Genomic DNA, 23,446 nt, shown 5'->3' with positions numbered 1-23,446 from the left:
CATGCAGCAGACAAAGAACAGGCAGCCACCTGCCAGATGACTCCGCCCCGCGAGACCAATCAGGACTCGTGACGTCAGTCTCGGGGCCGAGCCGCGTGGTGGGGGCGGGCAGTGAGAGATTCAGGGAGGCAGCTCCACTGGACATTGACTCAGAAGGTAATGGTTTGGTGTGTGGAGTGCGACACGTGAGTGCGGGCGAGTGCACGCGAGTGATGTTGGACCATGAGGTGTACCACGCCGACCCTTTTGCGACTGCTGGGGGTGTTTGCGGCATTACGAGTGGTGGTGGGTTGTGGTCCAGGCAGGGGTATGGGAGGTAGACCCAGCCACCGCAAGCTTACCCCTCTCGTTTACAAACAGCACGTTCCAAACCTGTCCGAAAACACCCTAGGAGCTAGCGGCCAATCCGAGAAGAAAATCACAAGGGATGATCCCAGGTTCCGGGACTTGGTCCCTAACTACAACTCTGACATCATATTTAAGGACGAGGAGGGAACCGGTGCCGACCGCCTCATGACACAGGTGAGTCCAGTAGAAGGTCATCATCACATTATAGTGCGTCACCGTCAGGTGAAAGCAATATTTCAAAAACGATGTAATTTACAGGCAATTTCAGTCATCAACGGAAATGTTATCCTAAGAACAGACAAGTGATAAGCAGGTGTGGGCCGTGATTTCGACGAGAAGTCCGAGGGAATAAATCCTTATACGCCAATAACTTTTAATATCTCATTAGGATAGGGGTTCATAAAATGGTGAAACACTACGTATGAGCCACTTTTCTTCGCTAGCGATTGTCACACAGACAATGTAAAGCACCCTTCATCTTCGTTTTCGAGGCGTATTACCTTGCCCATCCGACGACAGAATGTCTAGATGAGGAAGTCTAGAAGAGTTTTTTACGAGCTCTCTTCATCGACTCTTCGTCATATCTTCGGAATTTCCTGGATAATATCTGTGTTATGTCCTCAAGTAGCCTTTTTCTGTACCATTCGCCTTTGAATATAATAAAATACGTGTAGAAATTGGAGAAGAATAGCTATTCGGGATTGTTTGTGTGAAATGTCATCGTATCTCTCAGGTCAGAAAAAATGTCTTGTGCGGAAGAGAACAAGAGAATTGTTATATCTTTGCCCTACGAATGCCGGCCCCGTGGTGTAGGGGTAGCGTGCCTGCCTCTCGCCCGGAGGACCCGGGTTCGATTCCCCGGCCAGGTCAGGGATTTTTCTCTCGACCTGAGGGCTGGTTCGAGGTCCACTCAGCCTACGTGATTAGAATTGAGGAGCTATCTGACGGTGAGGTGGCAGCCCTGGTCTCGAAAGCCCAGAATAACGGCCGATAGGATGCGTCATGCTGACCACACGGCCCCTCGTAATCTGCAGGCCTTCGGGCTGAGCAGCGGTCGCTGGGCAGGCCAGAGCCCTTTCAAGGGCGTTACGTGCCCGGGGGGGGGGGGTTCTCTACGAGCTAGTGGCTTGAGTTTCCTCTGGTCAGACAAAAATATTTCTACATAAACGTAACATCCAAAATCGTTTCTTTATTTTTCGCTAAATGTTAGGGAGAAACTTAGAATAAAATAAGAAATAGACTCACTAAATCTGAAAATTGGCCGATATATCATATTTGTTACCACGGATTACTTTCTGGCATTAAAAAATGAACAACACCATTTTCCATGACGATTCAACAGATCAAAGAAGTGGCCTATATTAAGCGTTCCCTTAGGAAGTAATTTAATTAGCTTCAGGATTCTTCTTCACATCTACAAGTAATAGCGTAGGTCTATTATCTTCCATACGGACAATGATAAAGTAGGCACTGAAGTTGATAGTAGTATTACTGAAAATATAAAATAACGAATAAAGATAAATCATGAGCAATCGCTTATTATTATTATTATTATTATTATTATTATTATTATTATTATTATTATTATTATTATTATTATTATTATTATTATTATTATGTTAATTACGAGAAACTGGCTTAATTTTGAGAATAAGTCAACATAGACAACGTAGTTCACCTTTATAGAAGGCATGTCCTTCAAATCGAGGTACTGTTTGCAAGCAAATCTGTGTTTGTTTTAGTAGCGGCAGATACAAGTGAGTCATGGGAGATAAAACCGTTTACATTTGTCACGGTCCTATTATGTGTAACTTCATTCACTTAGTTTAATGTATGGAAATATTTGCTCATTCTATTTATGTAAATCCTTAACGACAAGTTATCAGCCTTCAATTCGTCACCTCAATATTGGTTTTTTGTAGTTAACCAAGAAGCCGGCAAAGTGGCTGGCGTGGCCGTCATTCTTTGTTAGCGTCATTCCTTATCTCATGAGCTCAATTCGTCTGTTATAGGGAAAGACCGTGTGTTTACTTGTTTCATTGGAATATATAGAACAAAAATTATAAAGGCTAAGGTTTATGGGATAAATAGTCTAGTATTTACAGGATCAGTGTCAAACTCATTTGTTTTTATTTCTGTAGAAAGCTTACCCAGCTAGAGTTATAATTGTACAGTCCATTAAAGAAACAACTAAACCTATACATAGCCTACGTCTGTTGTGGGTATACACAGGGTTTATATCTACATGAGAAATGAATTTCGTTTTGATAAAATTGAAATTAAGTCTGATAATAGTCTATATGCAATGCGAGGATATACAAAATTATGCGGACACGTCTTGGCTTTAGCGACTACACGTACTGGAAACAACGGATTTGTTGGCATCATGGGCACGTCAAAAAAGGAATAGGCCTATCTTCCGTAAGTCGGAATAAAACTTAGGCATAGGCCTATAGCAAGTAAACTGCAAGGACTTGTCGACAAAGAAATGATCAATTTTAGGGGATATTGTTTGCTATAATGAGAGTTTGATCGACTCAAGTAACAGGAAATTTCTGGAAGAACAAAATAGTAGAATAACGTCGTATGAACTTGTATTTTGGGTGACAAATTGAAGGTAGTGCCGGGCTGAGCAGCTCAGACGGCAGAGCACTGGCCTTCAGACTCTAAGTTGACAGGTTCGATGCTGGCTCAGTCCAGTGGTATTTGAAGGTGCTCAAATACGCCAGCCTTTTGTCGGTAGATTTACCAGCTCGTTAAAGAACTCCTGCAGGACTAAATTCCGGTTCCCGGTGTCTCCGAAAACCGTGTAAGTAGTTAGAGGGACGTAAAACCAATAACATTTAATTATTATCATTGAAGGTAGTCCAAAAAAAAAAAGAGGAAGGAGTGACGTTGTAAATGTAGGAGATACGAACTAAGGGTATATAGTGTTCCATGCTTCCAAGAATAATACAGTCCTTTGAAATTTTAGGTCCTTACCGGTTTTAACTTACAGATTTCACTGATGAAGCGGTATTTTCTATATACTAACATATGGATAAACCTGAGTGTAAAACATGCCATTGAAATTGTTAAAATTTGAATGGCAATGGTAGTTCAGGACTGTAAGAATTAAATATACATTTATTTTCTATTTTATTTTTTCACACAGATAGTTGTCGAACGTAATGGGGTTTGGAAAGTAATGCGGCAACACGTAAGAAATTTATTGTGTTCCATCTGCCTCGAAAGTAAAGATATCTCTGACTGAACATTTATATTTAAAGATAAATCTCATAAAATACCAAACGACATTTTTACAACCTCTGTTACTTTGAAGAAAGGCGAAGTAATGTGTTCATGTACTACCTGGGGAACAATGCTCTAGTGGCAAGTAAAGTAATAGAATGTCTATTTTATTTGAGGAGTGTGGGAGTTGAACGTGCTCGCAGAGAAACAAGTACAGTACTTTGTGCTCGTAATACTTTGGAACTGTTCGATCCTTGAAGTCTAGTATGCAGACATTTCTAAAGGAAATTAGCCTACGTAAAATTTGCTCGAATAATGTGCAAGTTAAGAGCAACAGTTTGTAGCACATCTCGCAAGATGTATTCCCGTATCTGAAACTCATTCTGAATCGATTATATAAAAAATTTACGACAGCAGTTTTCAAATAAATAACTTATATCTGCATATTTCCAAGATAATATTCGGCTTTATCGCGTATGTAATTTTTGAATTAACCTTCATTCCGAATACCAACAACTGATAGCAAATTTGCAGAATGAAAGTAAGTACTCGCCTTTAAGATTAGCAGGGCCTACAGATATCATGTAAAGTACTTCGATAAAAAATAGGAAACATATTGTTATACTTAAGTTTCTGAAAAGCGAAACATTTCTGAATTAAAACTTGAAATCAATGAGCGATGAACAATTAAATCCTAACAATTTACAACGGCTCATATTTGATCCTCTGTAGTACGTTCGTTTCAAGTAAACCATGTAAAACTCTCGCATATCTCGTTTATATCGGACTTTAAAACTTATAAATTAGAGAACATTGGTATGTAACTATCGTTTCCTTGTTCTTCAGGTGTGATTCTAACAGGCCTACCTTTGATTTCGAGTGGCAATCGGAAGAAAACACCTACTTCCTGGTTAACAGGTTACGTAGTTTTCAGGATATCCGCTGAAGGTAGGTTTTTTTTTTGCTAGTTGCTTTACGTCGCACCGACACAGATAGGTTTTATGGCGACGATGGGACAGGAAAGGGCTAGGAGTGGGAAGGAAGCGGCCGTGGCCTGTTTTAAGGTACAGCCCCAGCATTTGCCTGGTGTTAAAATGGGAAACAACGGAAAACCATTTTCAGGGCTGCCGACAGTGGGGTTCGAACCTACTATCTCCCGAATACTGGATACTGGCCGCACTTAAGCGACTGCAGCCATCGATCTCGGTGAAGGTAGTTTTAATAGAGATTTGTTGTAATTTACCCTTTTGTGGATTATTCTGAAGGTTTATAATCTAATCGAGTTCCTTTCTATTTATAATGTATTCGAACTGCACCATTGTAAAGGCTGAGCATATTCGATAGTATCCCATTCTACAACCATTTCTATATAATATATCTATATGATGATGTGATTTGGTTACTTAGTGCTTAAGCCTCCGTTTCATTCTTCCTGAGAAAAAGACATCAAAGTTGAATACAACCTGCAGAATTAATTTATTTGCACGACATTGTGCTCATACGTAGTTTTCTCCTCCTCATCATCATCTTCATAATATAATATTACACAATGCTTGATCACTTTAATAGTCATTACTTTTATAAGATAAAAGGGGAAGTTAATACATCATAAATACATCTTCGTTATCGACTGTTATGCCTGCCATCCTTCAGCGAAATGTTTTAATTAATAAATAACAGATCATCACACTTCGGTATTTCTAAGAATTCGGTGACTATGAGATAAATTTGTAGGCTGTAAGTTAATAGTGAGATCCTTCCTTTATTGAGGGTGTGAACAGTGCAGCAGCTTACAGTAAGTGCCGGTTTTTAATCAAGATGACCAAGGTTCCTAAAAAATCACGCGATATCAAGAAAAAATCCCGCCAATATCTAAAATGGGCCAGGATGATCTCAGAAATATCTGGGATAAGATGAAGAAAGTTCTTCTTCGACTTATTATTATTCTTCTTCTTCTCCTTCTCCTTCCTCTTCTTCTTCCAACTGTTATCACTTTTGTGGGCGCATTGAGCTCGAATCCCTGCCACCTCGTGATGTTCCTATTGAGAATACCAACTCCTCGGGGCCTCTGTGACACCAAATATCATGAAGTAATATATATACAGGTCTATACTTCAGAATGAATTCTGTTAACTGGATAATATTTAATGGCGTGTGGCCTCTGAAGAGGCATGGTGCAGATCTTTCAATCTGACGCCATATAGGCGGCCTGTGCGTCTATGAGGATGGAGCCCTACCTATGATGAATTCTAATGCCCCGGAGCCATTGGAATTAACCAATCAAGGTTAAAATCCCCGACCCGGCGGGAATCGCACCCAGGACCTTCTGGACCAAAGGCCAATGCACGCTAACCATTTAGCCATGGAGCCGGACTATTAACTGGATGACTGAGATGTATTAAATCGCTGGTTCATTTCACATCTTCGGTACCTTACAGTCTACCATGTTGGCAGACGAAGTTCTTTGTTGACGTGATCACCATGTTCTAACTTGGATTTTGTTAAGGACTCTTTCATCTAGTGCTCAGTGCTTTTACTTTTCATGTTTGGAATTATTGGTCTGTGTGACGACAGATGTGATCAAGAGATTTCAGAAGCACAATGTACCATTTTAGAACATTGTGTTTGGCGAGCACGCAGATGTTGGCGTGTTAGTCTGCGGTCGGTTGCTTTGCACGGAAGGATGCTCATTTAAAATGTTATTGGAGAGAAGGATTATTTTACGTAATAAAATCCATCCCTCTATTAGCTTACTTCAAGCGGATGCGGCGTGATATGAACAGAGAATAGCAAAAGGCAGATGAAATTGTTGTTCTGGTAATCTGCGTTGTCAGTTCCTCCGAAATTTCGGAAGATCTTCTCATTATTAAAAATATTCTAGTGAGCCTGTAGGTCTATATAAAATTTGCTGGAAATATTCCTGATGTTCTCATCTTCACTTCGCAGATACGAACGAATACGCGTAAATATTATCCACAGCTGCAAATCAATGCAATGTTGTTTCAGTAAAAAAAAAAAAAAAAAAAAAAAAAACTGAACAGGCAATAGGGGATGCTCTACTGGATATTTTTACATAGTCAAGCAGGGGTCTGAGAAGCTAGTTTAAGTAGATACGGGTTTAAACATGTTTATCACTATTACTGTTTACCGGATGGCTTACCGTTAATGTTTACATTATTTACAGTTATTTAGTTTACAGTTAATTTGTACATGTCAGTTACCTTTGGCCTCTGTAACTTCTATGAATTGCAGACTGAACTCTGAAAGGCATAACAGTCTATAATGAAGATGTATGTATGCATTTGCATTTAATTCTTGTATTAATTATTAATGTTCAGTACCGTATCATTGAGGGGCTGCCTGGTCTAGAGCGTAAAGGCGTGCTCCGTTGCCCCGGAAGGACGTGGGTTCCATTCCCCGCCAGGAAGTCAAAAAATTAAGAAACGAGATTTCCACTTCTAGAGGTGCACTTGGCCCTGAGGTTCTTTCAGCCTACACAAAAAATTAGTACCAGGTTAATTTGTGGGGGCAGAGCTAACGAATCTATCTCACCATGTGCCGAGGTTACGGATATACCGGGCAAGTTGGCCGTGCGCGTAGAGGCGCGCGGCTGTGAGCTTGCATCCGGGAGATAGTAGGTTCGAATCCCACTATCGGCAGCCCTGAAGATGGTTTTCCGTGGTTTCCCATTTTCACACCAGGCAAATGCTGGGGCTGTACCTTAATTAAGACCACGGCCGCTTCCTTCCAGCTCCTAGGCCTTTCCTATCCCATCGTCGCCATAAGACCTATCTGTGTCGGTGCGACGTAAAGCCCCTAGCAAAAAAAAAAAAGGTTACGGATAGTGGAAGCCTTTACCTTCCACCTCTCCAAGGGTCTCCATGCATGGTCTATAGGGAGAAGACTTTGCTTTTGCTTTTGCCTTATCACTGATAAACCTGACTAAACATTAGCTGTAAATAAAATAACTGTAAATACTAAATAAAAATACATATAAACTTAGCTGTAAATAATTCGAAAGACCGTAACAGTGATATATAGATATTTAAGCTCATATTTCCTTTAAGCTCAGCAGACTGCGCTAGATTAATACAAGACCTATCCCATCATTCCTAGAAGCTCTCGAAGAGGAATATAAGATCCTTATCCTGCTAGGATGTCGCGGAGTTTCTACAACCCATGAAGATTGACACCCGTAAGGCCTAGGATGAAGAGAAAAAACATAAGTTAATTAATGAGTGAGAGTTATGCAATTAATTGTATTAACTTTCAGTAAAATCATCAACTTACGACGTTTCTGAAAATGTTTAGAATAGGCTTCCGAAATATTCGATTTGGATCTGGCGACACTGCTCATGATTCATTAAGAATTGTAATCTCCATAGCTATAAACAAATAAAAGTTAGGCCTACCCTGTATTGACGGACACATTTTCTGTTTGCCATTTGCTTTAGACCTATATCGCTCCGACCCAGACAGGTCTTATGGCGACGATGGGATAGAAAAAGGCAAGGACTAGGAAGAAAACGAACGTGGGCTTAATTAAGGTTCAACCGGGCGAGTTGGCCGTGCGCGTAGAGGCGCGCGGCTGTGAGCTTGCATCCGGGAGATAGTAGGTTCGAATCCCACTATCGGCAGCCCTGAAAATGGTTTTCCGTGGTTTCCCATTTTCACACCAGGCAAATGCTGGGGCTGTACCTTAATTAAGGCCACGGCCGCTTCCTTCCAACTCCTAGGCCTTTCTTATCCCATCGTCGCCATAAGACCTATCTGTGTCGGTGCGACGTTAAAGCACCTAGCAAAAAAAAAAAAAAAAAAAAAGGTTCAGCCCCAACATTTGGTTGATGCGAAAATCGTAAACAAAGGAAGATCATCTTCAGGACCGCCGATAGTGGGGTTCGAACAACGCATTCTTTTTAATTATGATGGTTACAGTAACTACTTTTCAAATAGGGTAGTTTCCTTCCATGATATGCTCGGTTCCTTTGCTAAATGGTCAGCGTATTGACCTTCAGTTCACAGGGCCCCGGATCGATTCCCGGCTGGAGCGGGGATCTCAGCAGCGTTTTGCAAATTCCTGTAGCTGGACGCCTGAATATTTGTGGTCGTCGTAATTCACATCTCCATTTAGAGAATGCACGCAACACATCACACTACCAACCGCCACACGAACACCTAATAAACCTAGTGAATACATTCCTCCACATAGGGTTGACATCAGGAAGAGCATGCGGTTGTAAGAGTGGGCTTAATTCACATAAATGCCGACCCCAGGTTATTGAGAAAAAGGTCAGGGAAGAAGTTTCCTTCCATGATGTGACCAAAGCAAAAACAGTTTTATTCTTTTCCAGAACATTCTATGATTCTATTCGAATCCAAAGGTGCTTGATTTTATTTAATGTCCTTCTATTGGTTAGTGCAGTGGGTTTCAAGATCACTAGTTATTTACGAGTATCTAAGTGCGAAAAGTTTAAGTAAATATATTTTCTCTCCCTCTTAAGAACCCGTTCTCAGGGCAACGTTTTGTGTTATGACATCTCTTAAGACTGCTTGTTGTTGAGAGGATGTTAAACTTGCCAGTCACTAGTTCATAATGGCAATGCTTTTTCCAACTGACCACTGACCTCTCCCCACAGCTTTGCATTTCATTTCTCGATAGAACGTTAAAAAGTTCCTATCTAGTACTGAAGGTACTACGCATTCTAGATTTTCTACATTCTCTCTTTGCCCTTCAACTAAGTTACTTAAAGAAGAATTTATGATTCAAGATGTGTCCATTGAATTTAGCGGTCCTTTTTCATATAGTTATGGCCAGTTCTCCCTTCCCTCGAATTTCCTTCAGAACACTTTCATTGGTTCACTTTTCAGCCCTTTTAATTGTCAACAGTCTTCTCCAGACTTACATTTAAAATGCCTCCAGTAGTGCACGATCTTGATTTGTAATCGTGCCAGTTTCTCATCCACACAAGAAAAAGCTCCAAATTCGTCTTCTTCTTATTCTTCTTCTTCCGCTTTTCTCGCACCGTGGTGGGGTCACTGTTGTGAGTTGTGTCGCACATTGTGGACTTGGTCCAAACTTGCGGCTAGATGTTCTACTTTATACATTTAAAGGAATGTATTCTACTAGGTCGATTACATGTTTCGTTGATAATTGGCAATATGGTGTGCTGTGTGTAACTGAATAAGTGCCCTAACTAGGTGCGGCTAAAATCCTCGATCCGGTTGGAAATTGAACCTGAGACTCTCTGAACCGAAAACCGCAACACCAACTAGTTGGATGAGTCAATCATGCATTATTATTATTATTATTATTATTATTATTATTATTATTATTATTATTATTATTATTATTATTATTATTATTATACAGTTGTAAATGAGTTAAAGAGAAAATCTCGAGTACGGTGTGAATCCCCTAGAGTTCTTTCTAAAATCGTTTGAACAGGGGATGGCTAACTGTCTGGGTCATAGAAGGGCTAGTTATATTAGAAACTGGATTGGATGTATTGACAGAGGTTGAGAGAGCTTTGGCGCTGAGGACACACAGACAACGTACGGAAGGATACTATTACGTTACGGAGACTCGTAGGAGCGAACCCACGCAGTCTAGTCGTCATTTCCACTTGTCTCATTTCTCGCGACCATTATCTTGACACCACATCTTCAGAGTATCGTTCGTTACAAGCTGACAAATTCATTAATGTAGAGATTTTTCACAGCGCTCACTCTCTCCAGTCCAAACAAATGATTACTCCCTGTTTATTTGGCCTCTGGTCGGAACCTTGTCGCAGCTGACCACTTAGAAGTCATTTACGAATTTAGCACCAGAATGCACTTTTATTTATTAGGTGTTAGGAGTCCGTCTTAATTGAATGGATGAAAACCATAATGGTATAAGCAGCATTTTGTTCATTCAGAGAAAAAGGCATTTAAACATCTTAACACTCATATAAAGCATGCTATTTTAGTTATACCACCTATCACTAGAGCGCAGAATATTACCGTTATCACTTGTATCTCTTTGCTGGTGAAAGGATACATCCTCCCGGAGTTACTTCCTGCACTTAACTCTTTTTTTTTTAATGTCACTTATACCGTTATGGTTTTCATCCATTCAATTGTAGATATCAGTGAGTTACCGTCCAGCTCAATGGCTATGTGGTTAGCATTATGACTTTTGGTCCAAAGGGTCCCGGGTTTGATTCGCGGCCGGGTCTGGGATTTTAACTTTCATTAGTTAATTCTGCTAGCTCGGGGGGCTGGGTGTTGGTTTCGTCTTCAGAGTTAGAATTCATCTTATGTAGCGACCCATCTTCACAGACGCGCAAGTCGCCTTTACGGCGTCAACTCGAAGGAGCTGCACCAGGCCTCTCTGGAGGTCACGTGGTATTAGGCCTAGTGGGGTTTCCCCTGATCTGAACCTTTCCAGTATTTATAAATTTAAAGAAGGAGGAATTCTTTTACTTTCTCGTGACGTATGCTACTGTATGTGTTAGCTTTTCAGTGGAAAGTGGAGGTGGGGATTATTTTTTTTAGCAATATAATTATGGAAGAGGTTGTCCGGCCCCAAGGTGTAGGAGGGAACGCGTCCACCTGGCACCAGGCGGCCCTGGGTTCGATTCCTGCCCGGTCAGGGGGTTTTAATTGTAAATGATTAATATCCCTGGCCTGGGGACTGGGTGATTGTGTCGTCCTTAACGTGCCTTTCCTCACATTCAACACTTTACACTTCCGCCATTTACATAATAAACGCAGGTTCGTCACATATGGTGCAAGTAGGGGAAAAGATCTTCATAGATCGACGCCCCAAACAAGTAGCATTAAGAGAAATGGAAGAGGTTCTGCCCTTCGAAGAATGAGGGTAGTGACAACAGAAAGGGTCACCAAGTTCATGAAAATGAAAGACAACCTATCCTCCGCAAACCTAATACCGTCGGGGTCGGAAGAGAGCAAGACTTGTACAAAGGAGGTTGGATAGAAAGGATGTACATGAGGAGCCAGCACAAATAAGTGGAAGCAATGAGAAACTCAGTTAGGGGCCCCGTGGTCGCCAGTCCACGCACTCAGTTTGAGAGCCCTTGGAGGATGCCACTTTTCAGTCCCCTCTTACAACAGAAAAGAGCCTCAGTGGTTTGGGTACACGGATGTAGAACAAGATGAGCCTATCTTTAGGTCTTGATCAATATGCCAAAATTTTTCAGGTTGAGATCTTTGCCTTGTTGACAAATATGTAGGAGAACATAATGAAGGACCATCATAAGACGAATTATTCTGACAGTGGCTGTTAAAAGCTTTGGGGTCCTCGAAAATTCAATCGAAACTGGCACTTGCATGTACTTATGCAAGTGCCCTATCACACTTTAGTAATGTTGATGTAGGTGCGGGGACATGAGGGGAGTCAGCGCAACGAAAGGGCTGATGGTCTACTAAAAGAGGGCTCTCAGTGCTTATGCATACTACTCGAGCCAATATCTGGTCATTCCTGCGTAATAATTAAGGTGAAGGTTGATGAGGAATTATAAAAACAAGACGCTCAGTCTGTGTTGGAGGCACGGCCACCACCTTTATAGCGTATAATACGTTTTTCTGACAAAAATAATACTGAATAGATTTTAAATTACAATGCCTAGGCTATATATTATTCTGTCTATTATTTAGCTGATGGTAATGTGGCGACCGATGAAGAGGGTACGTTAGAAGTGATCCACTTTCTTGCGCAGCTTGTATCCCGTGAATTTTCTACTGGAGAGTTCTTGGACTCGATTCTCGAGATTTCCTTCTATCCTCCTGAACGTTTTTACGACACTTTCTGATTCATTTAGACTGATTGACAACTGACCTGCTCGCTGAGCATTCTGGACTAAAGGGACATATACTATAGGCATAAGAATGGCATTGCTGTGAACTGTTTTATAACATTTAATATCTCATTAACTCAGCTATAGACAGGTTTAGGACTGGAGAGGAAGCGGCCGTGGGCTAAATTAGAATCCAGCTCCAGCATTTTCTTGGTATGGAAATGGAAATTTCAGGGCTGCTGATAATGGGGTTTGCGGTACGTACCACGCAGCCAGCTCGCTCGGTGTGTGAACCCCTCTTGTGTACGATGACTTAAAGCACTTCGTAAAGTGTTATGCCCAAGAACGTAGCATTCGTTCAGCACCCTTGAGTTCGTTACCTCTACCTATTTCGGATATACCGCAGCGGTTCACAGCTGTGTTTTGAACAACAGGCACCACATGAGTCTGGCACTGCTTAGGCCTACATTTGCTTAAATTGGGATTTACGCTATTATCATTTCTCCTCCAGTCCCAGTTCATTTCAGGGAGTCCAAGGTCTAGAGAGTCCTTGATTTTCGTATTTAGGCTACCCTTGATGGATCTCAGTCTTGCCTAACCCAGACATCCCCATTTCCCAAGTGGTCAAGATCTTTTAAGGACTCGCGTGAATGATCATGCTCGTTTCAGTGACTCATCATTATTAACCTCGTCATCCTCACCACTTTAAAATAAACCGCGTGTTTTCCATTTTTTGAAAAAATCCGCTTGTTTTGCACTTTTTCCTCGCATTTTCGTTATAACCTCTTACATAAAAAAATAGTGGGTCAAAAATAATTGAAGTGAGTTCAAAATTATTCTTCCGCCCTGATAAAGTCGCGGGTGCGACCTGTGCTGACACCAACTCTATATGGAGGGATGTATTCATTAATTCGTGTTTCTGTGGTGGTTGCTAGTGTGACGAGTCGTACGTAAATGAAGATATTGGAGTTATTGGAATGAACCAGATGTGGCTAAAATCCCCAGCCCGGCCGGAAATCGAACTCAGAGCTTTCTGAACTGAAGGCCGCTAGATTGACCATACAGCCAAGGAGCCGAAATCTTTTGTTCACACACCTAGTCTAACGTAGCCCTTCTTATCTAAATAATCTTCCCAGTTGGGAAGTAGCCTACGGACAGCGTATTGCACAGGTTATCAGATTAAGACTCACGCACACACTCTAAACATACGATCCTGTTGGCTATGGTGTCCTAAGACCCTTAATACGAAGAAACAACAGAAAAAAGAAATGCATGTTTATCTTTTTCTTTACAAGTGCCTTTACATCGCGCCGACACAGGAAGGCCTACAGCAGGTCTTATGGCGAAGATGGGATAGGAAAGCGCTAAGAGTGTGAGGGAAGCGACCGTCGCCTTGATTAAGGTACAGCCCCAGCATTTGCCTGGTATGAAAATGGGAAACCACGGGAACCATCTTCAGGGCTGCCGACAGTGGGGTTCGAACCCTCTATCTCCCGAATGCAAGCTCACATGTTTATGTCTAGCGCCTACAAAATGAGACTAGTTTCTTAGCCTACTACAAAGTATAGATAACTTTAATCGATAAATCTATATAGGTCAATAAATTAATTTCTAAATTAGCTTTTGAAGGAACTTTGTCGTCGACTGGAACATATTTTATACTGAAAACGTACAGAAGTAGAGGATTTTTATTGCACAACATCATCGCGTTAAAGGTACGACTTGGCCAGCTCACAGCCCCTGTCTAGCACGTGTGTGCTGGATCTCAGTGACGAGCAGGTGCATTGTGGGACATGAAGCTGCGCATCTTTCACGGTCTCTGGCTGAAGGCGAGTTTGTGTCTGCGCAATACAGCTTCAAAACTTTCCTTTTAAGTGCAGCAATGGGACTCCTTTATCCAGCACATATTAATCAAAATACGAATTTTATTCTGGAATGCAGTTCGTGAATAATAACTTCTTTCAAAATTATCATTTAATTTTAAATAATTCTAGCCAGTCAGTAGTTCAGCACTTACTTAGTTTTGTAGAAAGTAATGATTTCCTGAAATTGGAACTGATATCAGTGGTACAGCGTGGACATTTTTCTGTTAACCTGTAGCTCACAAGATCAGCAGTTTTCTCTGTAATTTTATGAATCTAGGAAATGGGATGTTTGATAATATCGGTGTACATTTATATGAACAGAACTCTTCGCAAACAACGTTTAGTCTTCTAGATCAAGATCTAGTCAAGTCTTCTAGATCGGAGATGAGCTAATTCATAAAATCATTATATTTTTCATTCCTAACCTTTTCTCTACCATTCGGGTCCGTTATTACATGCGGATTAAGCCAAGTTTGACGTCCGGATGTTCATCCTGACGCCAGCCCCATGTGGAAGGATATAATGATGTATGTAATTACAGTAGCCAATGTTTGTAGTTTGTAGTTTTTATTTGTGTGGTGTGTTGTGTGAAAATGAAGTGGTGTGTGTTCGGACGATCTCAACACCCAGTCCCAGAGTCAGAGGAATTAAGAAGACGCAGGTAAAATCCCCGGCCCAGCCCTCTGAACGGAAATTGTTATAACATATCCATAGCTTCCTCAAGAAATAATAATAATAATAATAATAATAATAATAATAATAATAATAATAATAATAATAATAATAATAATAATAATAATAATAATAATAAGACCGAATCAAAACCGAACCCCATGGCGCAACAGTCCGAAGGGCCACATGGCCTACCAAACGACTGCTGCTCAGCCTGAAGGCCTACAGATTACGAGGCGTCGCGGGATCGGCACGACGAACCCTCTCGGCCGTTATTCTTGGCTTTCTAGACCGGGGCTGCTATCTCACTTGTAATCATGTAGGCTGAGTGGACCTCGAACCAGCCCTCAGAATAAATAAAAATCCCTGACCTGGCCAGGGATCGAAATCGAACCCGGGGCTTCCGGGCAAGAGGAAGGGATGCTATCCCTACACCTCTGGGCCGGCAATAATAATAATAATAATAATAATAATAATAATAATAATAATAATAATAATAATAATAATAATAATAATAATAATAATAATAATAATGAAAGCTTCCTCAGCTTATTCCAGCTATTTCTAGAGTCGCTGGAACAACCCAGGCACATTTCGGTTACGGCGGGGGTTTAAGGCCGGATAACTTTCTTGACGCCTCGCGTATTTTGAGATAAGAGTCTCAATCCATAATCGAGCAAGACTCGAACCTCAGCCTTCCGGGTGGGAAATTTGCAGCTCAGCCACCGAGCTAATCACGCTGGATGAAATAAAGACAGGTTGGCTTGCTGAATGTAACACTTTAACCTTGCAGAAGGGGTGTGGAGTGTTCTTGTTTTGCGGAGAGGTAACTTAATCTATCATGTTGTTAGAAGCATGCGACAGGGAGGAGGTTGACACTGTAGAAGGCAGAGCTGTTAGACACATCATTACCAACCCACTCATCGTTTCCGTATGGGTCACAATTTTTGCAGAGACTTTCAAAGTTTTAGCGCAAGAATTTCATAGATACAGGAACAAAAACTTTACAATTTTAACATCGGTAAGCTCCTCTTAATGGATATCTTCAATATCGTCAAAACAAACAGTGAGCAGCTATCGGAATCGTAAAAGGAGCATCCCAGATCTCGTAAAATGATAACAGCGATAGTGGAATCAGCTGGGTTAGCCACCTGACACCCTGCAGGTCACTGCAGAAGGGGAAGAATGCAGGTGATTAGTAAAAGGCATTAGTAATGATTGAAGGAGACATTTGTAGGAGTGCTGTGCGATTTGCTCGTTCAGAGTAGGAGGAAGAAACTCTTCAGACAACTGGCGACCTGAAGGAACTTAAATTCGTGACTCTTCTCTCCATTAGGACCTCCAATTCGTGCCGTAATAAGCACCTTTGACTTTCATCTCTCCGAAATAACGGATTCAGAAGTATATATACATTCTCAACTCATTCGGTAAGGACATTTTCTTGTGATACTACAGGGTTATTTTTGATCAAATATTCCATAAAGGCCTACTATCCAGTACTCGTACAACCTCCAGTACATCCTATTTTGAATCTAGGCAAATCTAATTTCCTGTCAATCTACTTACCTCTCAATGAGATCAAGACCTTGTTGAAGCTTTCACGGTCTATGTAAATATTTCGTCAACGAATTCAACTTGTGTCAGATAAAGCTGCTAGATGTTTAACATGTCCACCTCCGCAACGTAACGGTTAGTGCTATTTGGTGCCGTCCTCGGAGGCCCGGGTTCGATTTTTCGGCACTGCCAGAGATTTAAGAATGGCAGGAAGGCTGGTATGTGGTTAAAATGGTACATCACATCTACCGGGGGTGTGCCTGAAATGAGTTACACCACCTCGGGGTGAAGACACGAATTTATTATTATTATTATTATTATTATTATTATTATTATTATTATTATTATTGTTGTTGTTATTGTTATTATTATTCTCCGGCCTTTTGCCAGTAATGTGGGGTCGGCTCGCATGTGGATTAAGGTTTTTATGGCTGGATGTATTTTTGAAGCTAACCCTACATGAAGGGATGCATTCAGTAGGCCTTATGTGTGTTTCTCTGGTGGTTTTTAGTGTGATATGTTGTGTGCAAATGAATATGTGCGTTAAGACGATCGTAAACAAATAGTCCCCGAGTTAGACAAATTAACCGAACGCGGTTAAAATTCCGACCTGTCCGGGAATTAAACTCGGGGCCCTTTGAAACGAATACCATTACGCTGATCATTCAGCCAAGGGGCGTACTTTGTGATTATTATTATTATTATTATTATTATTATTATTATTATTATTATTATTATTATTATTATTATTATTATTATGAACATAAAAGAGAAGGTGGGTAATGACCCTTTTAGAAATGGTTGCTGTAGGGCAGTAATTCTCCTCTTGAATTAATAGTTGTTATGCTAGTCTTGGGTTCGAGTCAACTAAGCTTATTAACTACTGTGCCTCAGAAACAATGGCCTGCTCATTGGGTGTGTAAATGAACCGCTGTTGTGGGAGCGCTCCCCACTTAACAAATGTTCGTTTGTAAGCAGATAGCTACGAACATTAGTTAATACAGTAATCTAAGCATCACCTCGTGGCTTCTATGGTAATTGAACATAATTTTTCCTCAACGATACCATTTACTTTTTTGAAGTTTAAGCGTAGTGGAAGAACAATTCATTTTCCTCTAAAATTTCAAGTTCCTTTTTCACAATTGAACCTTTGCAGTAAGATTTATTGTGGCCGATGGCAAATTAAATTTATGATGGTAGATATTGCCCACAGACTTAGGCTCTGTTTTCGTTTCTTTACAATACATGTGGGATTTTTTAAATGGAAAGTCGCTTTCCAATATGTTCGTACGAGTATTTCTCATTAAAGTGGAGGTCCTGTGGCTATCAACACTATATGAACAATCTATAAAGCTACACACCTGCTTTTATACTTCCTTCCTTGCATGCTCGTCAGTATTTCTCGGAGCCATGCCCTAAGTGTTACTACTCGTGAATTCATTAACCTTTAATACTTCATGTGAATTACTAGAGGACGGGAAGAAGGAGGAGGAAGAAGAAGTAGGATCTTTAAAACATCAACCATCATCATTATCATCACCTCGTATGGTAGAGGCAATTTAAAATGTAGAATTTTGTATTTCCCATGTCTGCAGACGTGCTCTTTTATGATCCAATAATAATTGTCTTTCTTCCTGGCAATTTCCTAATTTTCTGGGTCGGCAGTACATGTAAATTTTACCCAATTTCACGTCCGAATGCCAACCCTCCGTGGAGAGATGTATTCACCGCTCACTATGCCGTGTTTCTGTAGTGGTTGGTGTGGTGTGCTATGCTGTATGTTTTTTATTAACTACAGATCTTAGGTTGTATCATACATCACGTGAGACCATGCACTTCTGGACAGGTGTATCACCAATAACAAGTTTCAAATGTTTGTGCTGAATATTGTATTATAGTACATTTTCTGTTCATCGGAATATTAATGGTATTATTTGTAAAAGAACAATATAACTGCTTAGCCTGTTACTGAATTAATCTTAATCGATGCGTGTAAGATCTCTGCGTCGAAACTCAATGGTCCATAAGTTTTATGCAAACTCAAGCTAATGGCACATCATTTCTCCTCTTGTTGCTCCGTAAAGACCTAATTTTAGAATGAAAGTAAAGTAATAATCTCTCAGACGATGAAAATGAGAGCAAGCAAAATCAAGATTTTTTTCCCTGTTTTGAAAGCAAGATTTCGTATCTTCACACTCAGCCCATATTTTTTAAATTTTTTTTGCTAGTGGTTCAACGTCGCACGAACACATTGAAGGTTTTCCGCGGCACAAGCATTTGCCTGGCGTGAAAATGTGAAACCACTGAAAACAATCTTCAGGGCTGCCGGAAGTGGGCTTCAAACTCACTATCTTCCGAATGCAAGCTCACAGCAGTGCGACTCTAACCGCGCGGCCAACTCGCTGTGCTAGTGATTTAATGTCGCACTTACTCAGATAGGTTTTCACTGACGAAGGAGGAAAGGATTAGGACTGGGAAGGAAGCGGCCGTGATCTCGACTAAGGTAAAGCCCCAACATTTCCCTGCTATGAAAATGGGAAACCACGGAAAACCATTTTCAGAGCTGCCTTGGTGGGATTTGAACCCACGATCTCCCGAATGAAACTTCAGAGTTACGCGGTCAGTACCACTCAGCCAGCCCGCTCGGTAAAAAAATCATTTAATCATACGTAGGTCTAATCACTGTCTGACTTATGCGTAACTAACTTATACATACGTAATTCTTCTTTATAGTTAGCTAATTTTCAATGTTGTTTATGGGTTGAGTGCGTACAATTGGCTTGAAAAGGAAGGGGGAGACATATTCCTACCTTGAGTGTATTGTTAAGTAGATAAATACGTTTGGATTCCATTTCCTGTTCAACAATATAACTCCCGGTGTGATCAGCAATTAAATACATCACAGAACGTACTAAATGTTGGTTTTGAATTTCTTTACGTTTGTCTAATAGTTTCAGTGTCCAAAGTGCTAGTTTGAAATTATAGAAAAAATTAGTTGAATTTGAAAATCAGTGAGATCATCATCCCCTGCTTCTTTGCTATTCTTATTAGATCCACTTAATCAGGATACTGTTGACCAAATTTTTTTAAAAAAATGCAGGTTCATTTAAAGGTAGGATCTTGTTCAAAAAATCAGAAATTTAAAGTATATCAATCAAAGTATTATATTTCAGTTTGTAAAGAAGTTCCAGTGAAACTTGTGGCTAAAACAAATTGTCTGGTTTGTACGTTATTTTTAGAGATAGGCTATTTAAAAGCGTTCCCTCGAACTACTGTACATATAAAGCAGTTTCTTCTCTTTTTAAAATTTAGGAACGTTGTACTTCGACGTACCTTGTGACAGACTGGAAAATGTTCGATTCGTTAAAAATCCCATTTATCTATAAATCCCTTTTATTCTTTGCCCCACATTCATTGCACATCTTACTTAACTAGGTTAAGAAAATATTCATTGTACATTGTTGAAATGTGAGCTCAAGATCGTAAACGTAAGATAATAAGAACGGAAGAGCAATTGGAGAACTCCTTGGACACTGCTACATCTTCCGCTTTTTGTACTTGTAAAGCTTCCTTGCTGGTCGATAGGCCACAATGGCAAAGCCCAGCTTGGAGCTCACCTGTTGCCGGACGAGCGATCCACGATTCCCAGGAGACCATGGCACAACGGCCCGTAGAATCTGGGAGGGTTTGGCCGACCTGTGGACCGCGCGTTATCTCTCCCAGAGGACGTAAACATGAGAATAGCAGCGAGAAGTATTATCATTCATATAGCTTTGGAAAACATGATAAATAAGAGTCTACGGGAGAGGGAGAGGTTTTGAGAGAACCAAAGAAACTGTATGCTCAAGAAGCTGAGAACACATGTCTGCTATACACGCAATTCGTAAACTGTTGACAGGAAGACACAATTTCTAAGCAAATGATGAATAATACTGAAACCGTATTATTTGAAATAGGCCTATTATAAATTGCGTGTTCGTCTCTTATCAGTACCTATACTTGATTAAACAACGCATACTTCTGTAGAGCCCTTGAAGAAGAAAAATATATGTGCACTTGACGTAATAAATTGAATAGAATGGGTCATTGCTTGCTTACATCCTTGGGCCAATAATTTGTAGGATTATTCTTCAAGGTCATTTGCTTGGTAAATTCATTGAGTCCATTCAGATCTTACAAATGCGCTGTAGTTTTGTAGGGCATTTATATCAGATAAGGGGGAAGTGGTTCTTCAATATCACCCGTTATTATTGTTGTTCCTGTGACATTTATTTATTTATTTATTTATTTATTTATTTATTTATTTATTTATTACATATATACATTATCACTACAGACTGTTATGCCTTTCAGCGTTCAGTCTGCAAGCCTCTGTGTTATTTATTTATTTATTTATTTATTTATTTATTTATTTATTTATTTATTTATTTATTTATTTATTTATTTATTTAGTTTCGAGGAAAGGAATTACAAAGTGATCACACATTGGTCTGGTAGAGTAAATGTCTTTTTGTTTCATTTTTGAGGCTAGTGGCATATCGGTTATTTATAACAAGCACTGTCCAGATCCATAGTGTAACGGTTAGCACTATTATTTGCCATCCTTGATGGCCCAAACTATATTCCCGGTACTGCCAGGGATTTAAGACTGGCAGTAGGGCTGATATGTAGTTAACATGGTACATGCAGCTCACCTCCAATGAGGGTGTGCCTAAAAATAGCTCTTCCACGCCGAGGAGTATGAGGGCATAAATTTACTTTTGCCCCGTGTACTTTGTGAGTGCATGCAAAAATTCCATCCTAGACATTGCTATGTAATTATAAGGAGCAAAAATTTGAGGAACATTCTGAGACTTATATTAAGCAGCAAACTGGTTTTATGGTGGATAAACATACAAAATGTTATGGTCCACATGCTAAAAGACATTGTCTCTTTCTATTACAATCACTGAATAATTTTTAAGACTCTTAAATGGAATGTTTAAACTATACCCACAGTATAATCATCGTAGGACGGTACCTTCATCTTTGGTGACTTCTTCCAGGCAAATTGTTCCAAGACAGGCACATGAATGATATGTGCGTGCTGTATGTACAAATATACTTGATAATCAAGCTTCTAAAGCAATATATTCATCACTAACAGATGAGGAATGATTTATTCGTTATTAATTGATATTCATATAAAATAATGAAATCAAGTTTAGAAAGAAAATTTCCATCAACTTCTACTTCTTGAAAACGGCCTTCAGCTTCAAGCAATTGTTCGAGAATGACAGTTAATTCGAAAAATATCTCTCTGCACAAAATAGAACAGAGAAGTTTCCAGACGTTAAAAGGACAGCTATATTTTCAGGTTTTCATTTTCTTTTTTGGGAAAATGAACGATTGTTATAGAATATTAAACAAGGATATTGCAACACAAAATAAATAGTTAGCTAAAATAACGTAGAAATGTAACCAGTCTTAGGTAAAGAAAGTCAGATCAGTAAATTACGTAGTTTTACAACTACCTTTCTGAGCTTAAGTTTGCAGGCTCGGTCCTAGCGCAGTCCGGATGTATTTAAAGGTGCTGAAATACGTCAGCCCCGTGTCGGTAGATTTACTGGCACGTAAAACAACATCCGTGTCTCCGAAAACCGAAAAAAAGTAATTAGAGTGACTTTATACACATTATTAAATATACTTTTAAAAATCCTGCATTAAATTATTCCAGAAAACAAAATATTTTATTGCATTTCCTCGCCAACGAAACATTTATCACTCACTCCCCAGATCCACACGGTCATGGGTGTTAGTTTAAAAAAATCTGGTGTGCCACCGAGTTTCTTTTGCCCCGTCAACCCGTACTGCAATGATTACGCGGGTCTCGCAAAGTGTGCGACTGTTGTTTCTGTTCCTGATGACAGGACTCTTTATGCGAAAGTAGAAACAAAATTCTCTGTGTATTGTGTGGTGTCTATCTGTGTCTCTTGAAGGAAAATAAGTTTATAAATGGTCTACAAGTGTGTAATGTTGATAGAGGATGAAGGCCTTCTAGAAACAGATAGAACATCCTGAATCCTTCTCAAATAAATTGTTCTAATGATGTTAGAAATTGTGAGCAATAGGTTACCTATAACTTTTTGTAATAATTTGGTATTTTCTCCCTAACGGATCATATTATCTTGGTTGTGTCATTCTTTTGCGTCCTATAAGGGAAACATTCACTCACTATAGGCTACACCTAAACAGCAAGATTGTGCTTGTGCCTTTCCACGTACAAACATTCATTTTAACGTATTTTTCTCCTTTTCAGACCTTGCACTCATTCCAATAACATATTTTAAAAGAAAAATCAACAAAATATTTTCAGGTGGGAAAGGGGTCGATCACTTAATAAATTAAAAAAATGAAGCGGAAGGAAGGAAGGAAGGAAGGAAGGAAGGAAGGAAGGAAGGGATATTCACTATTTTAAATAAGTAGAGAGACGCTTCAGGCGCTGGTCTTCTGAACCCAACTTGGCAGGTTCGCTTATGGCTCAGTTCGGTGGTATTTAAAGGTGTTCAAATATGTCAGCCAGATATCAGTAGATTTACTGGCACGTAAAAGAACTCCTGCGGGACAATTTCATCCACCTCGGCATCTCTGAAAACTGTCAAAAGTAGTGAGACGTAAAAACAACAACATTATTTATAATTAAAGGCGTATTGCAAACAATGCTTAGTCAGACGTAACTTTTTTAGGTAATTTTTATTCATTTTGCATTACTGGAGTAAGTAGAAACATGCACCTATACCGGAATTACTTTCACTGCTCAAATAGGAAATCGAGCCGTATCTCTGGTTCTGTATTGCAGAGATCACTTTACAAAGTAAGGAAATGATATGGCTGTGGTGACCGATAGCATGGTAATATGCCAGTATGTTATGTCCTTGTGCGTCATGCAAGATATGAGTCAGACAGGTATTGATTTTTCATATTCCAGCTCCTTGGCTG

The 23,446-nt window shown here is 40.0% G+C and overlaps 1 protein-coding gene across 1 annotated transcript in view; it reads left to right on the top strand.

Moving 5' to 3' along the window:
* Positions 1 to 222: 222 nt before the first annotated feature.
* hh (hedgehog signaling protein) overlaps positions 223 to 23,446 on the top strand; it is a 485,104-nt gene continuing 461,880 nt past the window's right edge. The window contains exon 1 of the mRNA XM_067138820.2: positions 223 to 522. Within this exon, the coding sequence (XP_066994921.2) occupies positions 223 to 522 (300 nt within the window). The remainder of the gene's footprint in view (positions 523 to 23,446) is intronic.

Source organism: Anabrus simplex, chromosome 1 (genome assembly GCF_040414725.1).
Source record: "Anabrus simplex isolate iqAnaSimp1 chromosome 1, ASM4041472v1, whole genome shotgun sequence".
Taxonomy (NCBI): domain Eukaryota; kingdom Metazoa; phylum Arthropoda; class Insecta; order Orthoptera; family Tettigoniidae; genus Anabrus; species Anabrus simplex.
This window is presented reverse-complemented; position numbering and strand designations above follow the sequence as displayed.